We start from the raw sequence: 25,428 nt of genomic DNA on the forward strand, positions 1-25,428 counted from the left end.
CGATCTGCGGATCATAGTGTTATAAATACCCAGGTCTTTCCAAGAAGAAGTTTGTGCACCCACAGAGAGAATTTAGAATATTGAGTGAAGAAGATATATCCAATAATATTCAAGAATCCGACGTTGTGTCCCCATTACACATAGAAGGATCGATGGAGTTGTTTTATTGAATAATGTTTCCCAATTCTGAAGTCTAGATTTGCGTAGTAGGTTTGGTTTATCGAGTTATATCTTTATCAGCTTATTATAGAAACATTTGAGTAGATACAAATATCGTAACTTCAAGTAGGAGTTTACTACTTGGAGATAGCTTGCTAGTTAGAGTTTGGGTAGCAAGGGGTGTTGTAGGGATTAGACTGTAGAGTATGTAACAAAATCTGCAGTTGGCTCAGTTGTAGTGAAGTTGTTAGGGAAATCCTACAGGCCCGTAATTCGTGGTTTTTATCACCTTTTGAGTTGGGTGGTTTCCACGTAAATAGCGTGAGTCCTTTACTTACATGCAGTTTATTATTCCGCACAGACGCTAGCATAGAACAGGTACAGTAACGTGTTCCATCCTTAGGCGAAAATTGCTTACCCATAGGATAGGAAGTAGGTCGTGCAATCTAACAATATTCACAAACAATCACTTCTCACAATTTTTTTGTCTCTAGTTCAGAGATTAACTAGTACTCCCATGACAAATCTTTCCTCTATCGCAATTTGGCCGAGGAGTAATTTTCAATGTGAATTCAAAAAAATATTTTTAAAATTATTTAAATGAAAGTTACACAAAAAATATATAATCAACATAATGATGATTCAAAATAGCTATAAATTTGCTGAGAATATTACGGTTAAATTTTGTTTTATTTAACTATCCAATTAATAATAATTTCAAATAAAACAAGACATAAGGAATAGTAATTTTAAATTGTAAAAATAATAAAAAGAAAAGGAAAAACACAAAGGGCTAGAATTCCAGTGCTATTATACTGTCGTCTCCATTCATGTTAACCAAAAGCAAAAATTAATGTATAAACAGGAAATTGCACAAGCATCAGATCGTAAATATTTATGTGTATAGCGTGTTTATATTAAACCAGGTAAATTTATTTACGTGTATTGTGTGTTTATATTAAATCAGGTAAATTTATCAAAGTAATTTAAAGAAGTGATAACGTATTAATTAATCATAAATTAAAAAGGTAATGGTCAAAAACTTATTTGAACTATCACTTTTCACGAGTTTCATACCTTAATTGTTGTTTATCGTTAAATTCATTAATTTAGGATAATGATTAAATTTATTTAAAAGGGATTAAAGACAAGCAAATCGTATTGGATGAATCCCTTCTCTTATGGTTAAAACAAAAAATAGTTAAAAGCAATAATGTAAATGACATAAAGTAAAGCACTAAAGTGACATGAACTAGAAGGAAAATAGAGTGCTTATGATATTTCTTGTGAGCTCAAGATTGGTGCTATGTTAATGGAGAATGAGGTCCCCTTTCTTTCTCTTGGAAGATATACTTATGGATCCAAAGCTAGGACTGTAACGACCCATTAGGTCATTTTGACTATTTGACTATTTGACTATTTTACCCTTGTTGACCTTTCCCCTAGCTTCATTAGAGCATATTTGACTTGTGGGATGGGTGGCGCGATTCCCGAGACATTCAGATGTGATTTGGGTGAGAAAATGGAATTTTTGGAATTTCATAAGCGTTGGGTTGGCCAACGTCAAAATCGGGGTAAATGATTTTTTTTGGTAATTTGGTGGATTCCATTAGGTCCGGAATGTCGATTATGACTTGGTTGAGTAGTTGGTTCGGTTCCCAAGGAACTGGGGGAGATTTTGGTCTTTTGGGTTGGAAACCTAGTTTTAAGGCGTTTGGTGTTGACCGGATCAAGATGATCTCTTTTAGAGATTCCGAGTGTGCGAGTCAGTTCGTATCGTATTTTAGGAGTGGGTTGCATGTTTGGTTCATGTTCGAGAGGTTCCAAATGAGTTTCGAGTGTTAAATCGAAGTTTGGAACAATGCAAATTTTGCTGGTTCTAGTGTTTCGCTTTTGCGAGACTAGGCTCGCACCTGCGAGGCCACACCTACGCGTGGTGGGCTGCAGGTGCTAGAAAGGGGTGAGTCGTCCTTGAGCCGCTTCTGCGTGGATTTTTTCGCATGAGCGGGCCACTTTTGCGCACTTGGGTCGCATCTGCGACATAGTGACGTGGTAAGTGGACCTCGCACCTGTGAGGTTTGGGGCCCCGAAGGGGGCCCACAGGTGCAATGATTTAGGTGCTTTTGCGCATATCGCTAGGCAAAAACATAATAAATTCCCTAATTCGAGATTAGGCTTCTTATTCACATGTTTGGCATTTGGGAGCTCGGGTTAAAGAGATTTTCTAAGGTTTAGCAAGATTCGTCCATTGGGTAAGTTCCTAATCTTCATATTTCTATGTATTTCAATTTTATCACGGATTATTAAGGATTTTCATACTAGAAATCATGATTAGGATTGGGGAAATTGGGGGTTTATGAACCTTAGGCTTGAACTAAGATTTTCTTCAATTGAGCATGAAATTGATATTGGATTTGATTGATTTTTGAGCTATAGATGCTATAAATCAAGGGTAGACTAATTATGGAATGAATTTCCCATTTTGCCCTTCGTGGCCTATTTTGTGTGACTTTTAGGGTTCGGATTTAAAGTATACTAATATGGGCATTATTGAATTTGTATGACTTCCCAGAATAATAATTTGATCTTATTGAACCCAATTTTCCTACGAAATTAGGATTTTGACCTTCGAGGTTTAGAATGGGGTTTTGGGGTTGACTTTCTAGACCTGAATCCTTTGTAGGGATATATGGGTATCGATTGACTCGTATTCTTACATATAACCTGTTTTTTAACAGATTGGGAGCATTTGGAGGCTCTACGAAAGGGCAAGGCATCGTTGTGATCTTCGGACTTCGATTCCAGGCATGTTGAGACTATGACCTTAACTTAAGCATCATGGTTGGTTAAAATTGGACTAATAAGAGGGGACAATAGGGTAACGATAGGGGTTCCGATACTTATAAGGTAACAACCCCTTGTATCGAATACCAGTGACATGATAAGGGTATTTGTGTAATTTCTATTGTATAGTCCGGTCTGAATGCCATGCTTTGGGCACTAGCTGATAACATAGATTGATTTGTGCCTATGATTGGGATATGAGGTCCCTTATTTACTGCTTTTATGCTTATTACATGTCTCATTGTGATTATGTGTTCTCATCACTCTTGAATACTCGTTTAGAGAGTGGAAAAGAGCTAAAGATTGAGTCTTTATTGCTTAGCTTGATTGCTTATTGTGTTGTATGTCATATTCAATCTTATTATAGTATCTCATGCGCATTTGAGAATACTCGTGAAAGGTCCGATGGGAAATGATTCCGGATGGAGTAATGATGGTATTGTGCGCCAGATTAGTTATATGACAGGTAATGTGGGCCTAAGGCTGGGTATTGTGATTTGGAGCCTACGGGGCTAAGTATTGCGATTGAAAGCCTAAAATGGCTAAGACTCGATGTGATCTGAGAGATGTAAGGATACCGGGTTGGTATATGGACATCGCAAGTCCCTCATGGGTCATGATTGGTTAATGTTCGAACGTACGTATACCGGAGATGGAATAGGCATTGCATTGCATTTTATATCATTGCATATCATATAGTGTCATTGATTATTTGACTGTGATATGCTGCTACATTAAATTAAAATATATATTAGCATGTTGCTACATTAAAGGTGAAATACTATATGAGTTAGATTATATTTAATGGACGAATTTAGGTTCAATACGAACAAAACTTAAAGAAAGACCTTCACGGGGCTGACTCATTAAGCCTAAAAGAAAACAGTGGATAGTTATAAAACTCAAAGAAAAATGATAGGTTTGTTGTGTTTTTTTTCACCATCAACGGAAAGGAAAAACATAATGCTATACTAAAAAATTAATTTGTTTGAACCAAAACAAAAACATACTCCATTAATTTGCAGACATATAATTTTCCACTCTGTTACGTTCTTTCTCTTCTCTCTCCTGTTCTTGATTCTTTTTTTTTTCTTTCCATTTCCAGATCCAAACCTCTCCCAAGAACCCCACTTGTTCCTCCTCAGATCCTTCAATTCTCATTTCTCCAATCTTAATGTCACATAAACAAATTTTTATGAGCTTTCTAAATTAGTCTTTTTTATGATTGTGGGGTTGAATAGAAAACAGTTGAAGAATCTGTAGAGGTGGATCTGATCGAAGTTTCCAATCATGAATCCCTTTTCGTCTGGCACGCGTCTTAGGTTTGTAACTCATTTTTAATTAATTGTAGTATTTGTTATAATTGGATCACCTCTTATCTTTGGGTCATTCATATTTTGCTCAATTCTCTGTTTTTCATTTTTGGTTTTTGAATTTTGTCAAAAGTTGCTTTTGAGTATTTGAATCATGACATGACCTTAGATTAGATAGGAGTTTTGGAGGTCGAGAAGTAGAGTAGCAGATTATTAGGTAGTTGAGTATTGTCGCAAAAAAGAAACTATATTAATTAATAATCATATATTTGTAACTAGCTCAGTAGAGAACATTGAGAACCGCTAGGTTCAGATAACTTAGAATAGGTTACCTGAATTAGTTAGGATTGAGGCGTAGTCACGGTTTGCCTACCTTGTATTCCTTTCATTCCAGATTGTCCACCAGATGGCACAAAGGATTGAGTTCCAAGTTTTCACTTTTGTCTTTTGCATTATCCAGTTAAATCCCGTAATGATGAAAAAGAGATTCCAGAATTGCTTGGTGTATGAGCAGTGAATGAAAAGATGGTTATTGTCCTCATTTTGCCTTCCACAAAGTGGACATCTGCTACAAATAGTGACCCCCCTTCTTATGAAGATTGTCACTAGTTTAACATGCTCCATGAGCAATCAACCAATTTTTTTTTATTTTTTTTTTTGACAAGGGAACCCGCAGCCGCGCTACCCTTTGGGTGCGCACAGGACAAACCCTGCTCCTGTACAATAGCTCGCAAACCACACAGGAGAGATAACCCGCACTAGGCAAGCCCGGTGCGACGAGCTCGACCCAGAAGGCAAAATCCCTGCTATCGTAGGCAGGGGTTTTCGAACCTGAGACCAACATTATGAAAGCCCCATGCTCAACCAACTGAGCTACCCTTGCTGGTAGCAATCAACCAATTATTGGAAATGTTTAAAGATTTTCATGAGTTCCATGTAACTTTAACGCCTAAGAATCACTTAAAGAGGCGGGAATTAAAACAGTGATTGAGGATAGAAGAAGAATCGAAATTGTCATAAGGACAATCCAAATTGAATTTTTGCTCCCTTCTAAACTCACTATCACAGAAAGAAATGTGGGTGGTTCCCAAGTTTCCCTATCAGAATTCCTTTTAGGTTAACTGATGATGTATATGTCATGAGATAATAAGAGCTTATAATAGAAATTTATATGCACTTATTGGTCCAATGCAGGGACATGATTCGGGCTATCCGTGCTTGCAAAACTGCGGCAGAGGAGCGGGGTGTAGTAAGAAAAGAGTGTGCTGCTATCAGAGCTGCAATCAGTGAAAATGATCAAGACTATAGACATCGTAACCTTGCAAAACTAATGTTCATTCACATGCTGGGTTATCCTACACACTTTGGTCAAATGGAATGCTTGAAGCTGATTGCTTCTCCAGGATTTCCAGAGAAAAGAATAGGATATCTTGGCCTAATGTTGCTGCTTGACGAAAGACAAGAAGTTCTAATGTTGGTTACCAATTCGATAAAGCAGTATCCTTTTGTTGTGTTTCATTTTTTCCTCTTCAAAGTCTCTTTATATGTGCATTGAAACCAGATTAAAAGGGATATACGGAGAACGAAATACTGGAGAAGGTCTTCTTTCTTTTTTTCTTTTTCCCTTTTTTCCCCAAAAGCACTTTTTGATTAGGCTATTGCTCTTTGATTTATAGAACTTTTACTGGTAACAGCTGTTGTTGCTCTGTTTAATTTAAATATCAAGTTCACAGTTAAACTCATATACCTTAACTTTTGAGTAGGGATCTTAACCACACCAATCAATATATTGTTGGACTTGCTCTTTGTGCGTTAGGGAATATTGGTTCTGCAGAAATGGCTCGTGACCTTGCACCAGAAGTTGAACGGTTGCTAAAGTTTAGAGATCCTAATGTCCGAAAGAAGGTAAGTCTCATATCTCTTCCTAATGGCTAGAGTTTTTGAATATTATCTATGTTATCAAATTTCTTTCCCATTACTTAAACTGGAATTCTTATGGGATTTTTGGCCAACAGTAACTTTTTTCTACAAGAACTCATTTAAAGAACTATATTTAATCAAGGTCCATCAATAGAGATGGAGGGGAATTAAAAGAAAAAGAGAATACATTGAGTAATGAGTACGTAAGTGTGGAAAATTTGGTATTGGTGATTGGCTCAATGTTGAACATGGCGTCTTTGAGAATTGAGATAGTCTCTTTGCATATACGAGAAGGAATGTGTGTATAATTCTCTTATAAAGTTACTTTACAGTTTCAGGATATAATGTCAAAGAAAGCAGGCTAGCTCAACATTAGGATGTTGTTTTCGGAGGAGGGGTGGCTGGTTTAGTAGATTTTTGAGATCAGGCTTTGCAATTAAGTCCTTCGACCTTTGTGTCTTAGTTGGTGAAATTGTATTGTCCTTTTGCAGAAATTACATGAACGTACATGTAGGAATTGGGAACTAAAGGAGGTGGCAGCTGATAATCCTAGCCATGACTTTATGTTTTGGCATGAATTACTGAATGGAAATTTGACTCCCTAGTCGAGTAAAGTTGTTATTGCTTGATAGAACTTTATAGAACACATTATTTTTAAACAGCTTCTGTTAGCATTGGAATGAAAGAACAGAAGATTTTTCCAAAATACCAAGATTTATGCAGAAATCGTTAAAACCCTAACTCTTGTTTGTACTTTTGGTGTAAGGAGTGAATACCATATTGTATAGATAGCTAGACAAATTTGGTTGATTTGGGTTGAGTCATACATGTGTACATCTTTTTGACATCGTCTTTGTGTTTAACTTCTATCGATGAGATTATTTGACTTATCCAACAAAACAAAAGGAGTTGCTGTTAGCATTTCTTCTTTTTATATCATTGTACATCTATGTGTTTCTTTCCATGATTAACTCATTTAGAGTTTACATGTGAACTCTATACTTGGGGCTTCATTCTTGTCGCTGGCTCTGCCTTTTTTTCTTTGGGTCTCCTTTTGGAAAAGACTCACTTAATTGTGCATGTTGTTGTTTGCACAAAACAGCGAAACCTGTTCAAATATTTTTTTTCAAATTTTAACTTCGAATACTCTCTTTTCAACTTCAACCAAATTTAACTCGGTAGATATCTGATGTTTCTTTTGTGCTAAACTTGTGAATGGTTGCTTTTATCATTGTATTCACTCTACTTCGGTCTCCTGTAGGCAGCGCTTTGCTCTATAAGAATTATAAAGAAGGTCCCTGATCTTGCCGAAAATTTTATAAACCCAGCAGCTGCCTTGTTAAGTGAGAAGCACCATGGAGTTCTCATTACTGGTGTCCAGCTTTGTATAGATCTATGTAAAGTTAGTACAGAGGCTCTTGAATATTTCAGACAGGTAAGTCAACCACTGATAGCTTTATTTGTTGATACTTCTTGAGGAATATCTTAATTATTTTTTTGTGTCACTGGATTTTGTTGCTTTGATAGTCCCCTCCCTTTCCATTTTGGATAAGTAAAAATAGGAAAGTGGATTGTATTCTCATTTTGTTTTTGCGACTTTGTGCTGTGATGCAGATCGAGAATTTAATTTATTTCTTTATTTAATATTGAGCAACTGGTTTACAACATGTGGACTATGACTGCGTAAAACAGCTGGTCATTTTCTCTGACTATACTTTCACTATCTGGAGTCCGTGGCGGAGCCAGGATTTTTACGAATGGGGTTCAAAAATATAAAATAGTAGACAAACGAAGAAGCTAAGGGAGTTCAACATCTACCATATATACATAAAAAATAATTACATACAAGGATAAGTTTTCGCCGAAGAGGGTTCTGGTGAACCCCCTAACCATTACCTGGCTCCGCCCCTGTGGAGTATAGATATGATTTAGTTGCTATCGGATATATCCACTGAAAAGCATATCTAGTTTCCTGAAACCCAACCCACAGGATAAGACATGCGCCCCATCACCCATGGGTCATGAGCTCTCTCTAGAAAAGGAGGGTAGCATCGAATAGTACATGTAGGTGGTGAAGTGATGTGTGAGTGTCATGACCAATGCCTAGGAAAGGAGAGAAGTGACGGGAAAGGAGAGTGGAAGAAAAAGTTTTAGAAGATTTTCTTTCGTTCGGTGTGGAAAATGGAAAGCTAATGGAAAGTGGGTTTGGAGGACCACATCTTGCTGTTGAGCCCGAAAATATTTCTCCCGGAAACAATGATGAGTTTTGTGTTTAAATTTTCTTTCCACCAACCAAAGGTACTTTTTTATTTTGTTCTACTTTTCTTATTTTTCTAGTTTCTCTCTAATTTATGCTCTTTTTAATTTCTCTTCTGTTTCCCAAATTTGCAACTAGAGTGAAGGTTTGGGAGCTTATCTGTCCTTGGTACTCCCTCCATTTCCTCCATCACCTTCCTTCCCTTTTAACTTTTGATCTTGCTTAAACATTTTTGGAGGTGCCTGAGGAAGTATTGACAGCTCAAGCTACTGCTTCCAAGAGAACTTTACTCTTCTTCCTAAGAGAAGTGTTGATTTTATGTGACCATTAAAACTAAAGCTGAATTATACCTCGCCTGTCTTTGAAGAGTGCTTGTTATTAGGATGTCTATCACCCTTCCGATTTTGGTTCTTTCTTTGTGCATCTAGACATTTTTTGATGTTCTACATGAGAAATGACTAAACCTGCAAAACTGGGCCTTAACAAACACTATGTTTCATCGTAGTGGAAGAGAAGGTATGGAATATGGGAAGTAAAAGAGGAGGTATGAGAAACAGATTCTTTGTTTCTTGGGAGGTTAAAGTTGGGGTTATGGGGAGCTTATTCAAGCTTTCTGCGTCAGCTATTTCAACCTCTTAAAGGACAAAATTCTCTTCCTATCATACAAAACAACCGGAAGTGAGCCACAAATACTCATTTAAATGATGTAATCAAAGAGCTACATCCCCATTGTACTTCTTCCAGCCTCCTTTTAACCAAAACAGTGTTGGTGTAAGCTGCACCTACACATGGTGGAGCAGATTTTTGAATTTTGATAAATTCCAGAGTCACAAAATTTATCTTCTATTTTGGTATTAATAATCTTTATCTTGTATTTGACGTGGCAATATTTTTTTTTTTCATGTGTGGTTCTAGAAATGCACGGATGGTTTAGTCAAACTTACTAGGGATCTCGCAAACAGTCCATATGCGCCTGAGTATGACGTTTCTGGCATTACAGATCCTTTCCTCCAAATAAGATTGCTTAGGCTCTTGCGTGCTTTGGGGCAAGATGATGCCGATGCCAGTGATGCTATGAATGATATTCTCGCTCAGGTTTGTCGCACCTCTTTGCATCTTGATGTGTATCATATCCTGGAGTTGTTAGTCTTAAAGTTTTCTGAATGTCTCCTGATAGTCATTTTTGTCAATATTTTGGTAGTTCATTTCAAATCTTGCCTTACAGAACTATTGTCTGGCAGAGAGGTTTTTCTTAGCGTATATGATATTTTGTTAACAGATTACTCTATGAATACAGAAGGAGGAGTAAGATTAGTTTGTGTACTGAGTATTACAGGCTTGGAATTGTCTTTTTAGTAACATAGACTCTTTTGTTTTCTTCCGCGTTCCGCCGTGATCAATGTCAACTGGCAGAATTATTCTCCTCTAGGTTTGGGCTTAGCTTCTCCTCTTTTGGAACTTTGTTACGCCAAAGGCTTTAGGTGATCCTTGGCCCCAAAAATCTGAATACATTTGACGTTTGCTTCAACATTTTTAAAAACTTGTTTTGAATTTTTCTTTTCAATTATTTGCAAAAGCTGTTTTCCAACAAAACACTAGAAAGATTTTTTTCATCTTTTGTAAGAACAGATAAAATAAACTTTTCTTTTTGGTGTTTGGTTTTTTCTTTTTGGTGTTTGGTTAAAAACTTCTTCCAAAAAATTGGTTTTTTTTTTTTTTTTTTTTTTTTTTGGTTGAAACTCTTCAAATTTTGAATGGATTGCTTACTTGAGTTTTATCAAAAAGGCTTTTGTTAAAAACATGAAACAAAATGAGAAATTCTCTTTGATAGGTATGCAACAATGTGAGAATATTCACAAGGATATGAGAATGTGCCTGAATGGGTCTATAATCTTACGCAACACAGCGACGAGAATCCCTTTCTTTCTTTCCTCCAAGTGCTTGTTCTGTGCTTACTACCACAGCAAAGTATATAATTATGTAAAATGTATTTTATGAGTAAATAGCAGTTTCTCTGGTCATATTTCAACCCTTAAGAAGGTTATACTGTATGATGAAATATATATTTCTCTAACAAGTCTGAAATCTTATCTAGGTGGCAACAAAAACTGAATCAAACAAAAATGCAGGCAATGCTATTCTTTATGAATGTGTTGCAGCTATCATGAGCGTCGAAGATAATGGCGGCTTGAGGGTGCTTGCTATTAATATTTTGGGAAGATTTTTATCGAACCGTGATAACAATATCAGGTCATTCTCATTCTTTCTTTTTGCATATTTTACCCACAATATCTTGGGATTATCTTATTCGAGTGACTTTATCTTTTGGGTCCTGGAGTGATGGCCAGTGTTGTCATGCACTTTAGAAGTTGTTTAATCAAAACACAACTCAGTTGTTAGAAAAAGCTATCTGCATTCACTATGTGGCACTTCTTTGTCCAACCCATATTGATCTTGTATGTATTTTGCAATTAAGTTGTGTATGTTTTGCCTTCACTTGCTGCGTGCCTTCAATCTATAGGGTATTCTTGTACTATAGTGTTCTACGTCTTAATTGGTGGTCAGAAATTCTATCATTGTCTTTGTACTCCCTTGTTTGGTGTGACATACATGTGTCTCTTTTTTTTTTTTTTTTTTTTTTTTTTTTGGAATGAGAAAATGCACCCTGTTAACTGCCTATCTTCACAGAATTTAGTACTGTGATAAATCTTTGGCGTGCCTCTGAGGCTGCCCCACATTCTGAATAGAGTTGGCCTGTTTATTTCTTTGTTTTTACCTTTTCCCTTTCGAAGCTATAGAAGGGGAGGGGTTTCTTTCCACTTCTCTATATGATTTTTGCACCGTTAGATATATTGTATGATTTTATTGTTATTGTCCTGTTAGCATGGGTTCCTTTTTAATACTGGTTAGGTCCAATTATTTCAGGTATGTTGCACTTAACATGTTGATGAAAGCTTTAGCTGTAGATAGTCAAGCAGTGCAGAGGCATCGGACAACAATTTTGGAATGTGTGAAGGTATTTGACCGTTACATTCTATTCTTCCTCTTAGTCTTTCCACTTCTTCATCCTCATTCTTCTATACCTTTGATGTGTAAAGTACCTCCAGTCAAATATATCTACAGCAGAATCTTAAATCACATCCCTACCCAGAACATGTATCGCATGTGCTTCCACAGATTGATAATGTCATTTCTACATGTCAGATTATGCGACTTCTTCGGTTAAACTAGTGTTTTACTATTCCCTGATGTTCCATTGATCAAACATGCAGCAACCTGTGGCTTTTTTAATTTTCAGGATTCCGATCCATCAATTCGTAAAAGAGCCGTTGAACTTGTGTATCTCTTAGTAAATGAAAGCAATGTGAAGCCTATGACGAAGGAGTTAATAGAATATCTAGAAGCAAGTGATCCGGAGTTTAGGGGAGATCTCACTGCCAAAATCTGTTCCATTGTGGAAAAGTAAGTAATACTGAAAATAGTTATGAGAACTATGCTTTTGATTCTTAGAATTCGCAGAATGCTTTTTCTTCTTAATATGACTGAGGATATGTGTTTTCTGTTCATTCATTTGTTCTTTCCATGTTTTTGTTTCTCTTGATTTTTCTGGTTGTCTCCCCAGGAGAAGCGGGGGTTCATGTGTTGTAGTATGATTAGATAACTTTCCCAAACAACTGCATTGTTTGTTCTCTTCCAAGACTTCTTCAAATGCATCTCCTACTTACAACTGCTTATGGTGCTCTAGGTTCTCACCTGAGAAAATTTGGTACATTGATCAGATGCTCAAGGTTCTCTCTGAGGTATGCATAAACTGATATATTTCTTTGTATTATGATCTTTTGCTTTGAGTTTAAGACTGTTTGTAGGCCATATGGTCTTTCTGTTAATTAATCAACATAAGTTATCTTTTAGGATAGTGAGTCGCCTACTCACATGAGGGGCTAATCTTTTTCTTGGTTTAAGCACCTGGAAGAACCTTTTACATGGGTGGCAGCGAGCTAGACTCAAACTTAGACCTATGCTTACTTGAATACCACGTTGAATAGTGTGGACCGCCTCATCTAAAAGCTTAAGTTTTTATGGGTGTATTCTTTCTTTTGTTCTTTCTTAAAGAGTACTGATCTGTCTACTGTTGCAATAGGCTGGAACCGATGTGAAGGATGAGGTGTGGCATTCTCTGATTGTGGTGATTACAAATGCTTCCAACCTCCATGGTTATGCAGTACGGTCTCTATACAGAGCAGTGCAAGCAACAGGGGAACAGGTACTTCAAGATTGCCTAGATCTCCTTTTTCCTTTTCTCCTTATGGTCCTGATTGTTTCTACAATTTGATGATTTTTCTTGTTAGGAAACTCTGGTTCGAGTTGCGGTTTGGTGCATTGGAGAATACGGTGACATGTTAGTAAATGACGCTGGAAGGCTTGATATTGAAGAACCACTGACCGTGAGTTTATGCTTCTGAACAGTTATCTTCTACTAATTTTGATCTTTCCCATCACATTTTTTTCCCTTAATGATTCTGCATCATATTACTTGGCAGCCAGCCTCTTATTTATTTTCCAACATACTCTAATAAATGAAGTGTCTCACTCAATTTTTCTATCACTTAAGCACAATTCTCCATGTACCATTGACAAAGACCATGTTGGGTAGCTCTGGAGTTTCCTAATTGTTTTTTTTTTTTGGGAGGTGGTTACTAATGAACTTACAATTGGATTGATTATGGTAATTGGTGTAAAAGCAAATTCCATGTATTATACAAGTTTCTGCCCATAGAGTTCTAGTTCAATTGACAAAGGTGGTGCGACATGAGATATGTGCTAGGCACGTCTTATGAATTCGAATCATGATGGGTGAACCAGTCTGGTATTTCTACCAAGCACTGAAGTTGGAAAAAATAAATTGTTCAGACGAAAAGAAACAATAAAGTAATAAACAAAGCTTCCATTTCCTAAAAACCCCTCACGTCCAAAAAAAAAAAAAAAAGGAGGGAAGGAAGAAAATGGACAAGCCCTCAACCTAACATTGTCTCATTTGTTTATGTTGTTTCTTTGGAATTTTACTAATTCCACAAATTTCAGCATTGTTTAATTCTTTGTATGAGCTATAGCACATATTTTCTAATAGTATTTCAACGTAATGTGGTGCAACTAATGCAATCATAAAACTTGGGAAAACTCTCCACTCCATGCATGTTGACATGAAGTTAAGGATGATGAACTGTGACGAGTAATTTTGTTGTCTGCAGATTCAAATGCACCCAACGAAGTACAGGTGTGATTTCGAAAATGAAATGATAGATGCTGCTAAACAAGTTGTAATAGTTTATAGTTTGACTTGACCTATAAACTACAATAGTTGCACCGCATTGTCATACCAGTTGGGGTCAGCTGCATGAGTCCCGACTATCCAATTGCTCCATTTCACCATGTTTCATTTAAAAATAACTGTGAAGATTCTTGGAGATAGACACATGCCATCAGCATTTTAGTCATTTCTGCATTGGAATTGTCTACTTCTAGGTTCTCTGATATAGTTCTTTGGAGCAGGTAACAGAATCTGATGCTGTGGATGTTGTGGAGACTTCCTTTAAGAGCCATTCATTTGATCTCACTACTCGGGCGATGTGTTTGATTGCTTTGTTGAAGCTGTCGAGTCGCTTTCCATCTTGTTCACAGTATGTGTTCTTTTTCATTCAGCTGTTTAGTTGATTTTCTGTCATGTTGCGTTTTATGGAGGTCTCTTTCCATTACGGGACATGCGACCATTGATATTAAAATAATATTAAAAAAAATCTACGCACCAGCCCACTCATGGTATTTTCCTTTTTTACATGTTTAATCTTTTTTTTTTTTTTTTTTTTTTTTTTTTTGAGATGATGCATTTATGGCCTCTCAAAGAGTAAGAAACTGTCAAATGAACTCTTCAGGATAAGTGAGTAATGTGTAAATATCCGATTTGGTGTAGGCGGATAAATGACATCATTGTTCAGCACAAAGGGAGCTTTGTGCTTGAACTGCAGCAGAGAGCTATTGAATTTAACTCGATAATTGACAGGCATCAGAATATCAGGTTCGTTTAACTTCATATAGAAGGTTGTCGATGCCTTTACTTTTGTTGTAGCTCACTCGTAGTAGTTGCTGATCCCATGGATGTATGTTTTCAGGCCTTCACTTGTAGAAAGAATGCCAATTCTTGATGAAGCAACCCACAGCGGAAGGAAGGGTGGTGCTGTGCCAGCAGCTGTGTCAACATCTCAAGGAGTATCAGTTAATCTTCCAAATGGAGTTGCCAAGCCCAGTGCTGCCCCTCTTGTTGACTTACTTGATCTTAGTTCAGATGATGTTCCTGCACCTAGCTCTTCTGGTGGTGACTTTCTTCAGGATCTTCTTGGTGTTGATCTGGCGCCAGTGTCTTCACAATCAGGTTAGTGTTGCTATGTACCATTGCATGAGTTCTTCCGAATGTTCGCATTTATAATTCTGATTTCTTTATACTTCTATCTTCTCCTGTACCATATTAATTATGCATCCTGGACCATTCTTAGTACAAACAAGAACCACCGTCTAATTAAACCTTATACCTATGGTTTCTTCTACTCATTCCTCCCTTTTTGGAGTCACTTGAATCAGCATGACTATGAAGAGAAATATTGAAAATAAAGTTATTTAATTTTTGTCATCAGAGCAGGAGGAGATCTTGGATTCTAGTTGTACCACCATCAAAAAGAATTTCTATGTGTTTGGTCCAGAAAAAGAGGTAGGGTTCGGACATGGGGGGCATGTTGAAAACCTATTATAAATAATTGGAAGTGTTGCCACTCTAATAGTTTAAGCTTTCAATGAAGTGGTCACCCAATTCAAAAGAAGAAACATGTGAGGGTTACAAATTTTTCTTTTCTTTTCTGGAGAACAGAATAAAGAAAACATTGAGTGAGGAAATAGAAGACCTAACCTAACTGCTTTAATATAAATGTAAAATTTACGAATGTTTTCTTTCACGGAAAGTGAACAATATTTGGAATTGACTGAAAGGGGAAGTAGGAGTTCTTTTGGTCAAGGGACTAACTAGCTATTCTTAGATAGATCCTGTGGACTGTGGTTATCATTTTAGCGATTCAAGATCTACCAAGGCAAGCCCCTCAGTTTTTATTTTATTTTTTGTTATCGCTAAAGGTTACTTCATCAAAAATCCAGCAACAATAAAGTATTGTAAAGGTATATACAGAGGGAGCAGATCATCACTGCTGCAAGTGTTAAGAGCCAAAGATTCTATCATGCCATCCATATTTTTGCAATATTCATGTTACACCAAAAGAACAGAAAGAGATAAATGTGTACTTAATGCTAATTACAAATTCAGTTTTGCTTTAAAAAAATTCTTGCACTCCTTTCTTTCCAAATGATCCACCAAATAGCAGAGGGAATTGAGTTCCAGGTTTCACTTTTGCCTTTCCCATTCCGTTGAAGAACCAGTCCTGTTGTAGCTCCATAGAAATCCTTGGCATTACCCAGTTACTTCCATGATATTAAGAATAAAGCACCAAGGCCTAGTGGTCAATGAAGTGGGTTGAGAACCATGAGTTCTCGGGTTCAAATTCCAGCGGAGGCAAAAATACTTGGTGATTTCTCCACATCTACCCAAGCCTTAGTAGATAGAGTTGCCTGGTGCATGTGTTGGTGGGAGGTAGCAGGTACCCCGTGGAATTAGTCGAGGTGCACGGACAGATACTACTTCTTTTTTTCTTGTCCTTCTAACCAAACATAGTATTATCTTATGGAGTATTTTATGTTGGTATTATCTTTGGTATCTTTCCACCCAAAGGACCCCTTTATGTTTCTTATAAATTGATCGGTTGGGCTTGTGGGAAGTAGAAAAATGTTTTGGTCCCTGGGACCTAGTCCGTCCTCATATACAAGTGATTTTTATGTAATTTTCCTTAGTGCATATGTCCATGTTTAATGCAACAAAAACAACAACAAGCACTTTGAATTACTGTTTAATAAGTCCAATTTTTATTTTAAAATTTTTTATCAAGACTGTTTGTTAAGTTCAATTGTGTGTGAAAAAGTTACGCTAGTAAATTGTAGAATGGAAGCGCAGTAACTTGAATCCCTGAATTTCACTGTTCAAGTCGAATTTGTGTGTGAGAAAAAGTTTTCGCTAGTAAGTTGTGGAATAGGAGCACAATAAGTTGAATACCTGAATTTAACATTCCAGATGTGGAACAATTTGTGTCTCATAACTGTACTGTCTTTAAAAATTTTCTTCCTACATGATATCTTTGGTTAACGTTAGGGGAGTATTGAAGTTCTATTTAAACTTTAAGATTTTTATTCTACCGTAAAACTAGATTGAGTTAGGCAACCTTTATATTACCTTATCAAAGAAGAAAAAGATTTGAGTTAGGCAGCCCACCAACTTGTTTTCCCAAGACCATCACCAGTAAACAAGGAAAGAAAAGGAGAGAGGGGAAAAGTAATTCACGAGCTTGCAGTTATTCTCATTCTGCTTCTTGAATTTCAGGTACGAATCAAGCCCAAAAGAGTGGCACCGATGTGTTACTGGATCTTCTGTCAATTGGAACACCACCTGCTAATGGTAGCCCATCTACAACTCAGGCGTCACCCTCCAATTTTGACACTAAAAGTCCGGTGGATCTACTAGATAGAATGTCCTCACCTTCTGCTCCTTCAGTTCAAGTCTCTACTACAGCTGGAAGTTCTCCTATGTTGGATTTATTGAATGGGTTCCCTTCCAGCCCACCAATTGCTGGTGCAGTCTCTATCTGTGCCTTAACCGTGGTTATTGTCTAATGCTTCTTCAAAGTTGACACGTATTTCTTTTTTCAGTTACAGAAGGCAATGGTCCAGCATATCCATCAATGGTTGCATTTGAGAGCAGCTCCTTAAAATTAACGTTCAACTTCTCAAAGCAGCCCGGAAACCCACAGACAACACTTATTGAGGCTAGTTTTACAAACAAGTCACAAGAAGTTCTCACAAACTTTATTTTCCAAGCTGCAGTTCCAAAGGTAATTGTCCTCTCTTTTTTCTCTCTCTCTCTCTCTTTTTTTTTCCCTCACTTGGGAAGAAGAGTTGGCATAGAATGATTGGGTTTATGATATGAACAGTTCAATTTCCTTTCCCGAGCTTGCACCATCTGTGATGCTTCTAAATCAATTTTTTGGTAAAATCATTTTTGATCTGTCAGTTTTCTTTATTCTTTCAATAGAAAATAGTAGTTGCAATCCAAGTGGAAAAATCATGAAATGATCTAAACCCAGGTGAGGGCAGGGCAATCTTGCCAAAGTGATATCTTCATGGCTGAGACTTCTGAAGCTGAAAGTTTTAGTGATAGGTTGGGTGCTTTTCTAGGAAATTACAATCACTTCTTTGATGTTCTTTAAGACATCTTTTTCAGAGAGTAATTTGGTCGTATTTGCTTACCTATTCCTTCAACGACTGCAACTGTTGTTTGTAATTATTTTACTTGGGATAACTTTAACCAATCTAATTTTAAGTCATGTACTATGTTCATCAGCTCTCAACGATGCTTATTTTGTCATTTTGGTGCAGTTTCTTCAACTGCACTTGGATCCAGCAAGTGGTAATATGCTACCTGCAAATAGTAACGGATCAATCACGCAAAAGTTGAAACTCACAAACAGCCAACATGGCAAGGTATGTGAATTCTCCATTTGATGACCGATCACCTTCTAGCATTTTGCATGATCACTCTTTTGTGAACCTGGCTGTAAAAATAAACACTTTTTTATATCCTCTTTTATTTTTGCAATATGAGTGCACATCCGTCATCCACAAATTCCTTAGCATCGAAGTACTTTTCTCAGTGCAAGTTTATAGACCACCTAACTATTTATAGCCTGCGAACACTGTCACCCTCTGCAGTTTTGGCTTATAGCGACAGCTATCTAACATTTTCCTCATTCCCCAGAAATCCCTTGTCATGCGCATACGGATAGCTTATAAGGTGAATGATAAGGATGTATTGGAACAAGGCCAAGTAAACAATTTTCCTCGTGATTTGTGAGGTCGGATAACCCTATAGGAGTATGGTTTGCGAGAGCTTTTGTCATGAGGAAGCTTCAGCTCGTTGTTTGTACTTTCTCGTGCAATTTGTTAAATTGTTCTGGGAGACGTAGCATGTGCTGGTTGAATATCAAGTGGCTTTACTTGAGGAATTGCTCGGATGCCTCACCTTTTGTACCTTTAGAGATGGCCAGTGTACATTATGATCTGATACCTAAGTATGCCATTGTGGAAGTCAGATTTTGCCTTTGAGGCACATACAGGAGACCTTGCTGGATTCCTTGTTAAAAGTTTTGATATATGTAAGTCTCATTTGTTCTAGATTTTTGAGTAATTGAATTCAAGAATTGTAATATAGGTTGAGTTGGGAACTTGGCTATAATTTAGACATTTCTTTTTTTGAAGTTATATAAAATGTGCTGCTTTTAATTTTATCCACCATCAACGACCTATTGTTCCATATGTAATTGGGATCCATTTTGATTTTGGTGTGAGGCTTCTCAATTTTTTGGTACCTTCTTATGCTTTCTTCTTTATATTCTTGGTTCTTGGTTTCAAATGAGTCCCACTTATTAAAAAGTGGGGCGTAAAGAGTGAGCTTTATCCCATTGATTCTCATGGAAAGACTATGTTGCTCAGATCATTAAAAAGTATTGTTGCACCCGTGTCTGATTATCTAAATATAATGCGTTTTCAGAAGATCCTCCACAGTTATGGGGGTATTTTTAAAGGATTTGAACAACTATGTGTCAAATGGGAACATGGAAGATTAGAACGAAAATGTACTCCGTTATTATGTTGGACAAGTTGTTGAGAATGATGTAACTTTCTTAGCAAAGAGAAAGATACCAATTATTGGTTCCATTAGATGGTGGATACGATAAGTGTCCTACTGGTTTAACAGTAAAAGTAGTACAAAATAGGTGGCAGGCAGGCATTTCTTTATTTGTTTCGAGAAACTTATCGATTAACTTTTTTCTTTTTTTGGGAGGGTAGAATGTATGACCTTACCTATACCTTTGTGAGGTAGAGAGGTTGTTTCCGATAGACCCTTGGCTCAAAAGATCGAGATGCATAGCTCCTGTTCATGAATTAATGTCAGTTGTTCACTACACTTTCAACATTAGTCGAGTCTTGCGTGTACTTTAATAAGACTATGATGGATCTAGCAAATCTTATAGGTAAACCGAGTTTGATATTTAATCAAGTACTATATTTTTATAAAGAAGTTAACAGAAAATAATGAAGATCTGGTGGTTAGGATTCGAACTAGTGCAATACAATTAGAATTGTAGTCTCTTGATCGCTGAACTGCCCTTTTAAGAAAATTATAATGCCATTTTTATGCTAATAATTCGTCATTCGGAACTGTTTCATGTAATTTGGTTTCTTTCTTGAATTAAATATATCCTATCACTCCCTGAATGAACTGTCCATAAACTGACTGTTGGAAGCACCCATTCGTCATATTGTAGTTTTATGGTCTGTCTACAATTATTTGTATGTTCAAAACATTGTTAACGTGTCAATTGGACTTATTTGTCTAAATAAAACAGTGACGTATACTAATCTAATTATTTACATTAATAACCAGTGGAGGGGAGCTTATAGCTTGTTTGATCAAGCTTTTGAAAGGTCAAAAGTGATTAAAAAATAAACACTTATTTTAAAGAATGAAGGTGTTTGGCTAAACCTTTGGTAAAAAATTAAGTGATTTTGAGTATCAGAAGTTGTTTTTTTTAAAAAAAAAAAAAAAAAAAATTTAAGCAGAAGTTGAAAAAAGTATTTTCTCCAAAAACTGAGATCTTTTGCTGTATTAGGACCCACACGAAAAAGATCATATTTATCAAATTAAAATTAGTAGTAACTTCATTTTTCATAATTTGACACGTAAAAACACTTTTTAAAAATATTGACAAAACACAAACTACTAACAAAAGTAATTTTTTATAATGATTTAATCAAATACAAATTGCTACACTCTCGAGACATTTTTGATAAGAAATATTTCCCAAAATAAACTGATTCCTGAAAAAAAAATTACTTTATTTGAAAATTCACGTTTGTCCATGAAAATTCTAAGTACAACTTGAAGTTTTATTTAAAATTTGGAAAACACCAAAAACACTATTTTCACTTTAAGTACATTCAAATAACCAAATATTCTTTGCGAAAATTATAACCAAACACAACTTCATATGCAACTCTAATTTTAACTCCAACTTCAAAATTTCAAATAAAGCGAAAATATTTGATTTTCATGGCTAAACACCAACTTTGTCAGACAACTAGGAGCGCGTGTATTATTTTTCATTAGTGCTGCACCCTACATAGTTTTTCGTAATTAAGTGCAATAACACCATGAGCAAGAGGTAACAAGAATTCAATGTCCCCACATCAAGGAGACTCATGGAAACCATCCATTTCATCACTAGAGTCTCCCACATCACTTTTCACTGATCCCACCATTAACAGAAGCTCCACAAGGGACCTTGCAAAGGAAAATAGTTGGTGGGTCTAACAACCCATTTTTGAAAAAGAAATCAGTTGGAAGAGACATTGTCATTCTCTAGAGCATTAGTAGGTCCTGCTATTGCTTTTATTTCCTCTCTTTTTATGGGGAAGAGGGATTACATAACTTAAGCTAAATTGTAAAACCTATTCTTAGTTTTCTATTACTACTTGTTGTCTTTTTCTACTTCAATTTTTTTACTATCCTGATGTTGCTATGGCATATGTTTTCATATGTGTTGTGTTTATGCTTTATTTGAATCGAGGGTCTATCGGAAACAACCTCTCTACTTGCAAAAATAGGGTAAGGTCCATACGCTCTATCCTCTCCAGACTCCACTTATGAATTGTTATTGTTGTTGACTACTAATGAGGAGTGTGAAAGAATTAGTTATAGATCAGGATCCTACACTTCAACCTCGTTTAAATAGGAGCTTGACATTAATATAGTACAGACAACCCTCTTTACTTTTCAGCCATTTGTTAAATGAAGTAGATTTTTTTTTATTTTTTTTTTGATAACAAGGGAATCCGCAGTCGCTACCCTTTGGGTGCGCATACCCCTGTGTAATAGCCCGCAAATCACAGAGGAGAGATAACCCGTACTAGTCAAGCCATGTGCGACGAGCTCGACCCAGAAGGCAAATCTCTTGCTGTCGTAGGCAAGAGGTTTTGAACCTGAGACCTCCATTATAAAACCCCATCCCCATGCTCAACCAACTGAGCCACTCTGCGGGTTAAATGAAGTAGAATTTAGTAGCCTAAGTACAAATATAATCAGCAATTTGTTGTTCTTGTGGCAATAATAAAACACTATAGAGTTCAAAAGAGACAAAACAGGATAATAGTAGCAATTGAATTTGAAACTGAGAATATTTTGGGAGCCACAAACAAGATTATTAAAATAGAAAGGAGGAGTCCCAAGAGTTGATCTGGGTTTCTTTTCCTTGAGATTGCAGCATTTACATGAGTTTGAAAATGCCATAGCAGGAATTATATTATTCAAAGATCTAAACTTTTCAGCAACCCCAAGTAGTTCCTTAAGTATAATATGCTCCCATTTGGCCATAGATTTTGAGAGCATATTTTCAAATCTTTGTTTGGCAATAAATTTTTTCAGATTTTGAAAATAAATTTTCATATTCACAAATTCTGGTTCAAATCTATTTTTGGCCAAGATCTGTATTTTGGCATTTTCAAAACTTTTAAAAATTACCCCAAGCTTTTGTATTTTACAAAAGAAACTACCTATTTATGACCCAACTAATTCTATATACCATGTTCCTCCATTAAAGTCGTATCTACCATGTTTTCTCAATTAAAACAGTCTCTTCTATAAAGTGAAAATTGTTCGTACAATGTGAAAAAATTATATTAAAGAATAGCTAATTACTACCGATTTTTTTTCTTTTTCTTACACGGATGGATCTTTGTATTGTAATTTGAATTGTAGTAGTAAGTGTGTTATTAGTAATTATTGTTAAAATATCATGTTCTACATAGTTTGGGATTAACAAGTATGTATTCTTTGTATGGTTGGCTATTCTTAATAGTTTTTAGAACTTATGGGTATAAGTAATGTTTCATGTTTTTCAAAACAAAAAAAAATATAAATTTTGAAAAAACCATTACTAAACACATTTTCAAAACTTGAAAAACTTCACCCAAATCAAGTTTTTCAAAAAAAAATTGGGAATCTATGGCCAAACGCAGTCTAGGGGTCATATTTTCAAACCATAAGTTTCAGAGTTGGCAGGAAAAAGAACTTTCCCAAATCTTGGGTGAATTTTATGGGATTTGAACTGAAAAAAGATAAAGTGGAACATGCTATCCTCCTTCCACAAAAGTGGAAACTGGGAAGAAGCATCACTCAAAGCATAATGTATAGAAAGCAATAAAGATAAAAAGAGAAAAGCAAAAGCTCCAGAACAACTTTAGGAACAGAATAATCAAATAAATTTTCATTAACCAAACTACAAGGCAATTGAAGAAAATAAAAGAAAAAACAAAAGATTTGTATACTATCTTCAAACATGTTGAGCTCTATGATCAGTCCATGGTAAACTTACATCTTCAGAATTATGAAATTTATCCTTCTTGGACCACATCCAAATCTTGGAAACAGAAAAACTCTCCCTTTTATTTCCAATGTTCAACCTTTTCCCATAATTGTCCCCATCATTTGCAGAATTTCCAATATGTCCACTTTTCCCTTTCACAATTCCCCTCAATTGACCACCATCTACACCATGATTTTTAGCGCTGTTAGGACACAAAGCCACTTGCAATTCTGAATCAGCCTCCACATATTGACAAGACCCCATTGAAAAACACCTTCTTGAATCCAAATTCCTGTTACTAGTCTCTCCCATCTCCCTTTTCCCAATTTCAAGAACACCATTGTTTATGTTCTTGAATTTGCCAAGTCTCACTGAAAACACCCTTCTTGAACTAATAGTACTATCTAAATCCTCATTTGGTTTTGGACTAACATGTTCTGAAACCCCACCACATTCATCATCACCATCAAAGCAAAAGATTGGATTTTCAGTACAAAAACCAGGTGTAAAAAGGATATCTCTACAAAGCGGACAAGTTGAATTTGACAACAACCATGTATCTATACAACTTATATGAAAAGCATGACTACATAAAGGGAGCAACCTTAATTTATCTTGTTCTGAAAACTCACATAAACAAACAGCACAATCAAATGGCTCTTTCAAACCAACTAAATCTTTGTAGAGAAACACTGGAAGAGAATCAATTAAGGTTTGATCTAAACCTGAATCATGAAGATTAAAAAGCTGTTGTAATTGCCTTTCAGGGTCTCTATTAGATTGAGAGATTGATGAAGTGGACCTATTTTTCATCAAATACCTAACTAACAAATGCAAGACACCAGAAATAAAGAATATGATAGCTAATATTACTACGATAACAAGAACAGCTGGACTAATTTTATTTCCAGATGATGATGATGATGGTGGTGGTGATGAGGATTCTTTATGGGATAGATGAATATGGTGGTTCAAAACAACATATTTTTCCCAAGGCATTTTTGGCACTTGTACACATACTAAAAAAACAATATTTTGCTCATACCTTTTTTCAAGAATCAGACAGTAATATCATTTTCATCACTTGAAAGAAAAGCATATAGTACTACTTCTTGCTGGTGGCACAAGGACAAAGCCAGCTCATATATATTGAGGTGTACAAGAAATAGACTCACATTTCTCTACATTTACAAGAAACCCAAATTCACTAATGCTCAAGAAAGAATGAAAATGACAAAATCTTGAACTGGATTTGTTAGAAAACAGGACACTGTTGGTAGGAAATTGAAGGGAAAGAGAACTTGGTATTTTTACCTTAACTTTGTCAAATGAATGCTGCAAAAAATTTGGAGTAATTAACTGTTATAAAGGGGTACTTGGAAGCACTAAAGTAGTTTCTAAAAATAGGTCAAAAGAACACACTAGACCTTTGAGGGCATTTAGTCATTACCTTAAATAAAAAATGCAGACAAGCAAAAGATTTATTATATCCTTTCTCAAAATACTATTTTACCCTCCTCTTTATTAGGTTGTTCTTGTAGATGAATGTTTTGACAATTGAGATTGAAAACTTGCTTCGATCAGCAGGGGCCCAATAAGGATTGCAGAATCAATTGTGTTACATTGAAGGATTTAAGAATTTGCTCACCACATGTTGACAGACCTGCACGAACAAACATATATATATTTTTGACCTTTTTTGTGATTTGTAATTGATCTTGTAAATATGGCTGTCACATAAATGCCTCAATTAGAGGTCACTCTTGTTAGATGCAATGCTCAGATCCATCCAATCTGAAAATCCCACCAAATTCATTAAATAAAGGAAAATTTACTCGATATAACTACTTCTAAGACTTATTTATTAATAATAGCTACCTTTTATTTTATTTATTTTTAGTAGCTTAAATTAATTTCAAAACTACCAGCTTGTAACCGATCTACAAGTTCGTACGTTATTTCCCCTAAACTTACGCCCCATGTTTCCCAATAACTCCCAATCTCTTCTCTTTCAAATTACTTTCTCTCCCATCTTCAATATGTTCAACCGTATTATACGCCCATTATCTATCATCATTATTAGCACGATTCCATCTTCCTTTAATCGTTACCCACACATAAAGATATAGTAACGAATTTTGATAATTTATTAGAATATTTTACTTTCTTTGTTGTATTTCTCTATATTTATTCTTATATTTTCATCGTTTTCTTTGTTTCTTGTCATTCCTTTTTTTTTTTGTTTCGTTTCTCGTTTTCGATTGTTAGAGTTTTTAAAACAAGATCTTTTCCATTTTAATGGGGGAAAAAG

At 35.9% G+C, this 25,428-nt stretch overlaps 2 protein-coding genes across 2 annotated transcripts; one reads left to right on the top strand and one right to left on the bottom strand.

Moving 5' to 3' along the window:
* The first annotated feature begins 4,004 nt into the window (after positions 1-4,004).
* Positions 4,005-19,060, top strand: LOC132067365 (AP-1 complex subunit gamma-2-like). Its single transcript, XM_059460568.1, has 18 exons — positions 4,005-4,325; positions 5,511-5,813; positions 6,080-6,221; positions 7,498-7,671; positions 9,409-9,588; positions 10,589-10,743; positions 11,419-11,509; positions 11,792-11,955; positions 12,239-12,293; positions 12,635-12,757; positions 12,843-12,938; positions 14,044-14,171; positions 14,462-14,566; positions 14,661-14,920; positions 17,021-17,269; positions 17,347-17,528; positions 18,073-18,177; positions 18,452-19,060. The coding sequence occupies exons 1-18, from the start codon at positions 4,294-4,296 to the stop codon at positions 18,545-18,547; spliced, it is 2,640 nt and encodes an 879-aa protein (XP_059316551.1). The 5' UTR covers positions 4,005-4,293; the 3' UTR covers positions 18,548-19,060.
* A 3,919-nt stretch (positions 19,061-22,979) lies between these two features.
* On the bottom strand, positions 22,980-24,463 carry LOC132067366 (RING-H2 finger protein ATL47). The gene has a single exon (XM_059460569.1). It carries the CDS (start codon positions 24,114-24,116, stop codon positions 23,085-23,087), a length of 1,032 nt encoding a protein of 343 aa, XP_059316552.1. The 5' UTR covers positions 24,117-24,463; the 3' UTR covers positions 22,980-23,084.
* Positions 24,464-25,428: the final 965 nt, after the last annotated feature.

The sequence above is a fragment of the Lycium ferocissimum genome, chromosome 8, assembly GCF_029784015.1.
Source record: "Lycium ferocissimum isolate CSIRO_LF1 chromosome 8, AGI_CSIRO_Lferr_CH_V1, whole genome shotgun sequence".
Taxonomy (NCBI): Eukaryota; Viridiplantae; Streptophyta; class Magnoliopsida; order Solanales; family Solanaceae; genus Lycium; species Lycium ferocissimum.

What these genes read in the sequence shown, in the direction of transcription:
- LOC132067365 (XM_059460568.1), top strand. Translation starts at nt 4,294, where the DNA reads ATGAATCCCTTTTCGTCTGGCACGCGTCTTAG. An exon ending in TGAATGATATTCTCGCTCAG is followed by an intron (nt 9,589 to 10,588) that starts GTTTGTCGCACC and finishes AATCTTATCTAG; the next exon opens with GTGGCAACAAAAACTGAATC. An exon ending in TCCAAGCTGCAGTTCCAAAG is followed by an intron (nt 17,529 to 18,072) that starts GTAATTGTCCTC and finishes ATTTTGGTGCAG; the next exon opens with TTTCTTCAACTGCACTTGGA.
- LOC132067366 (XM_059460569.1), bottom strand. Translation starts at nt 24,116, where the DNA reads ATGCCTTGGGAAAAATATGTTGTTTTGAACCACCATATTCATCTATCC.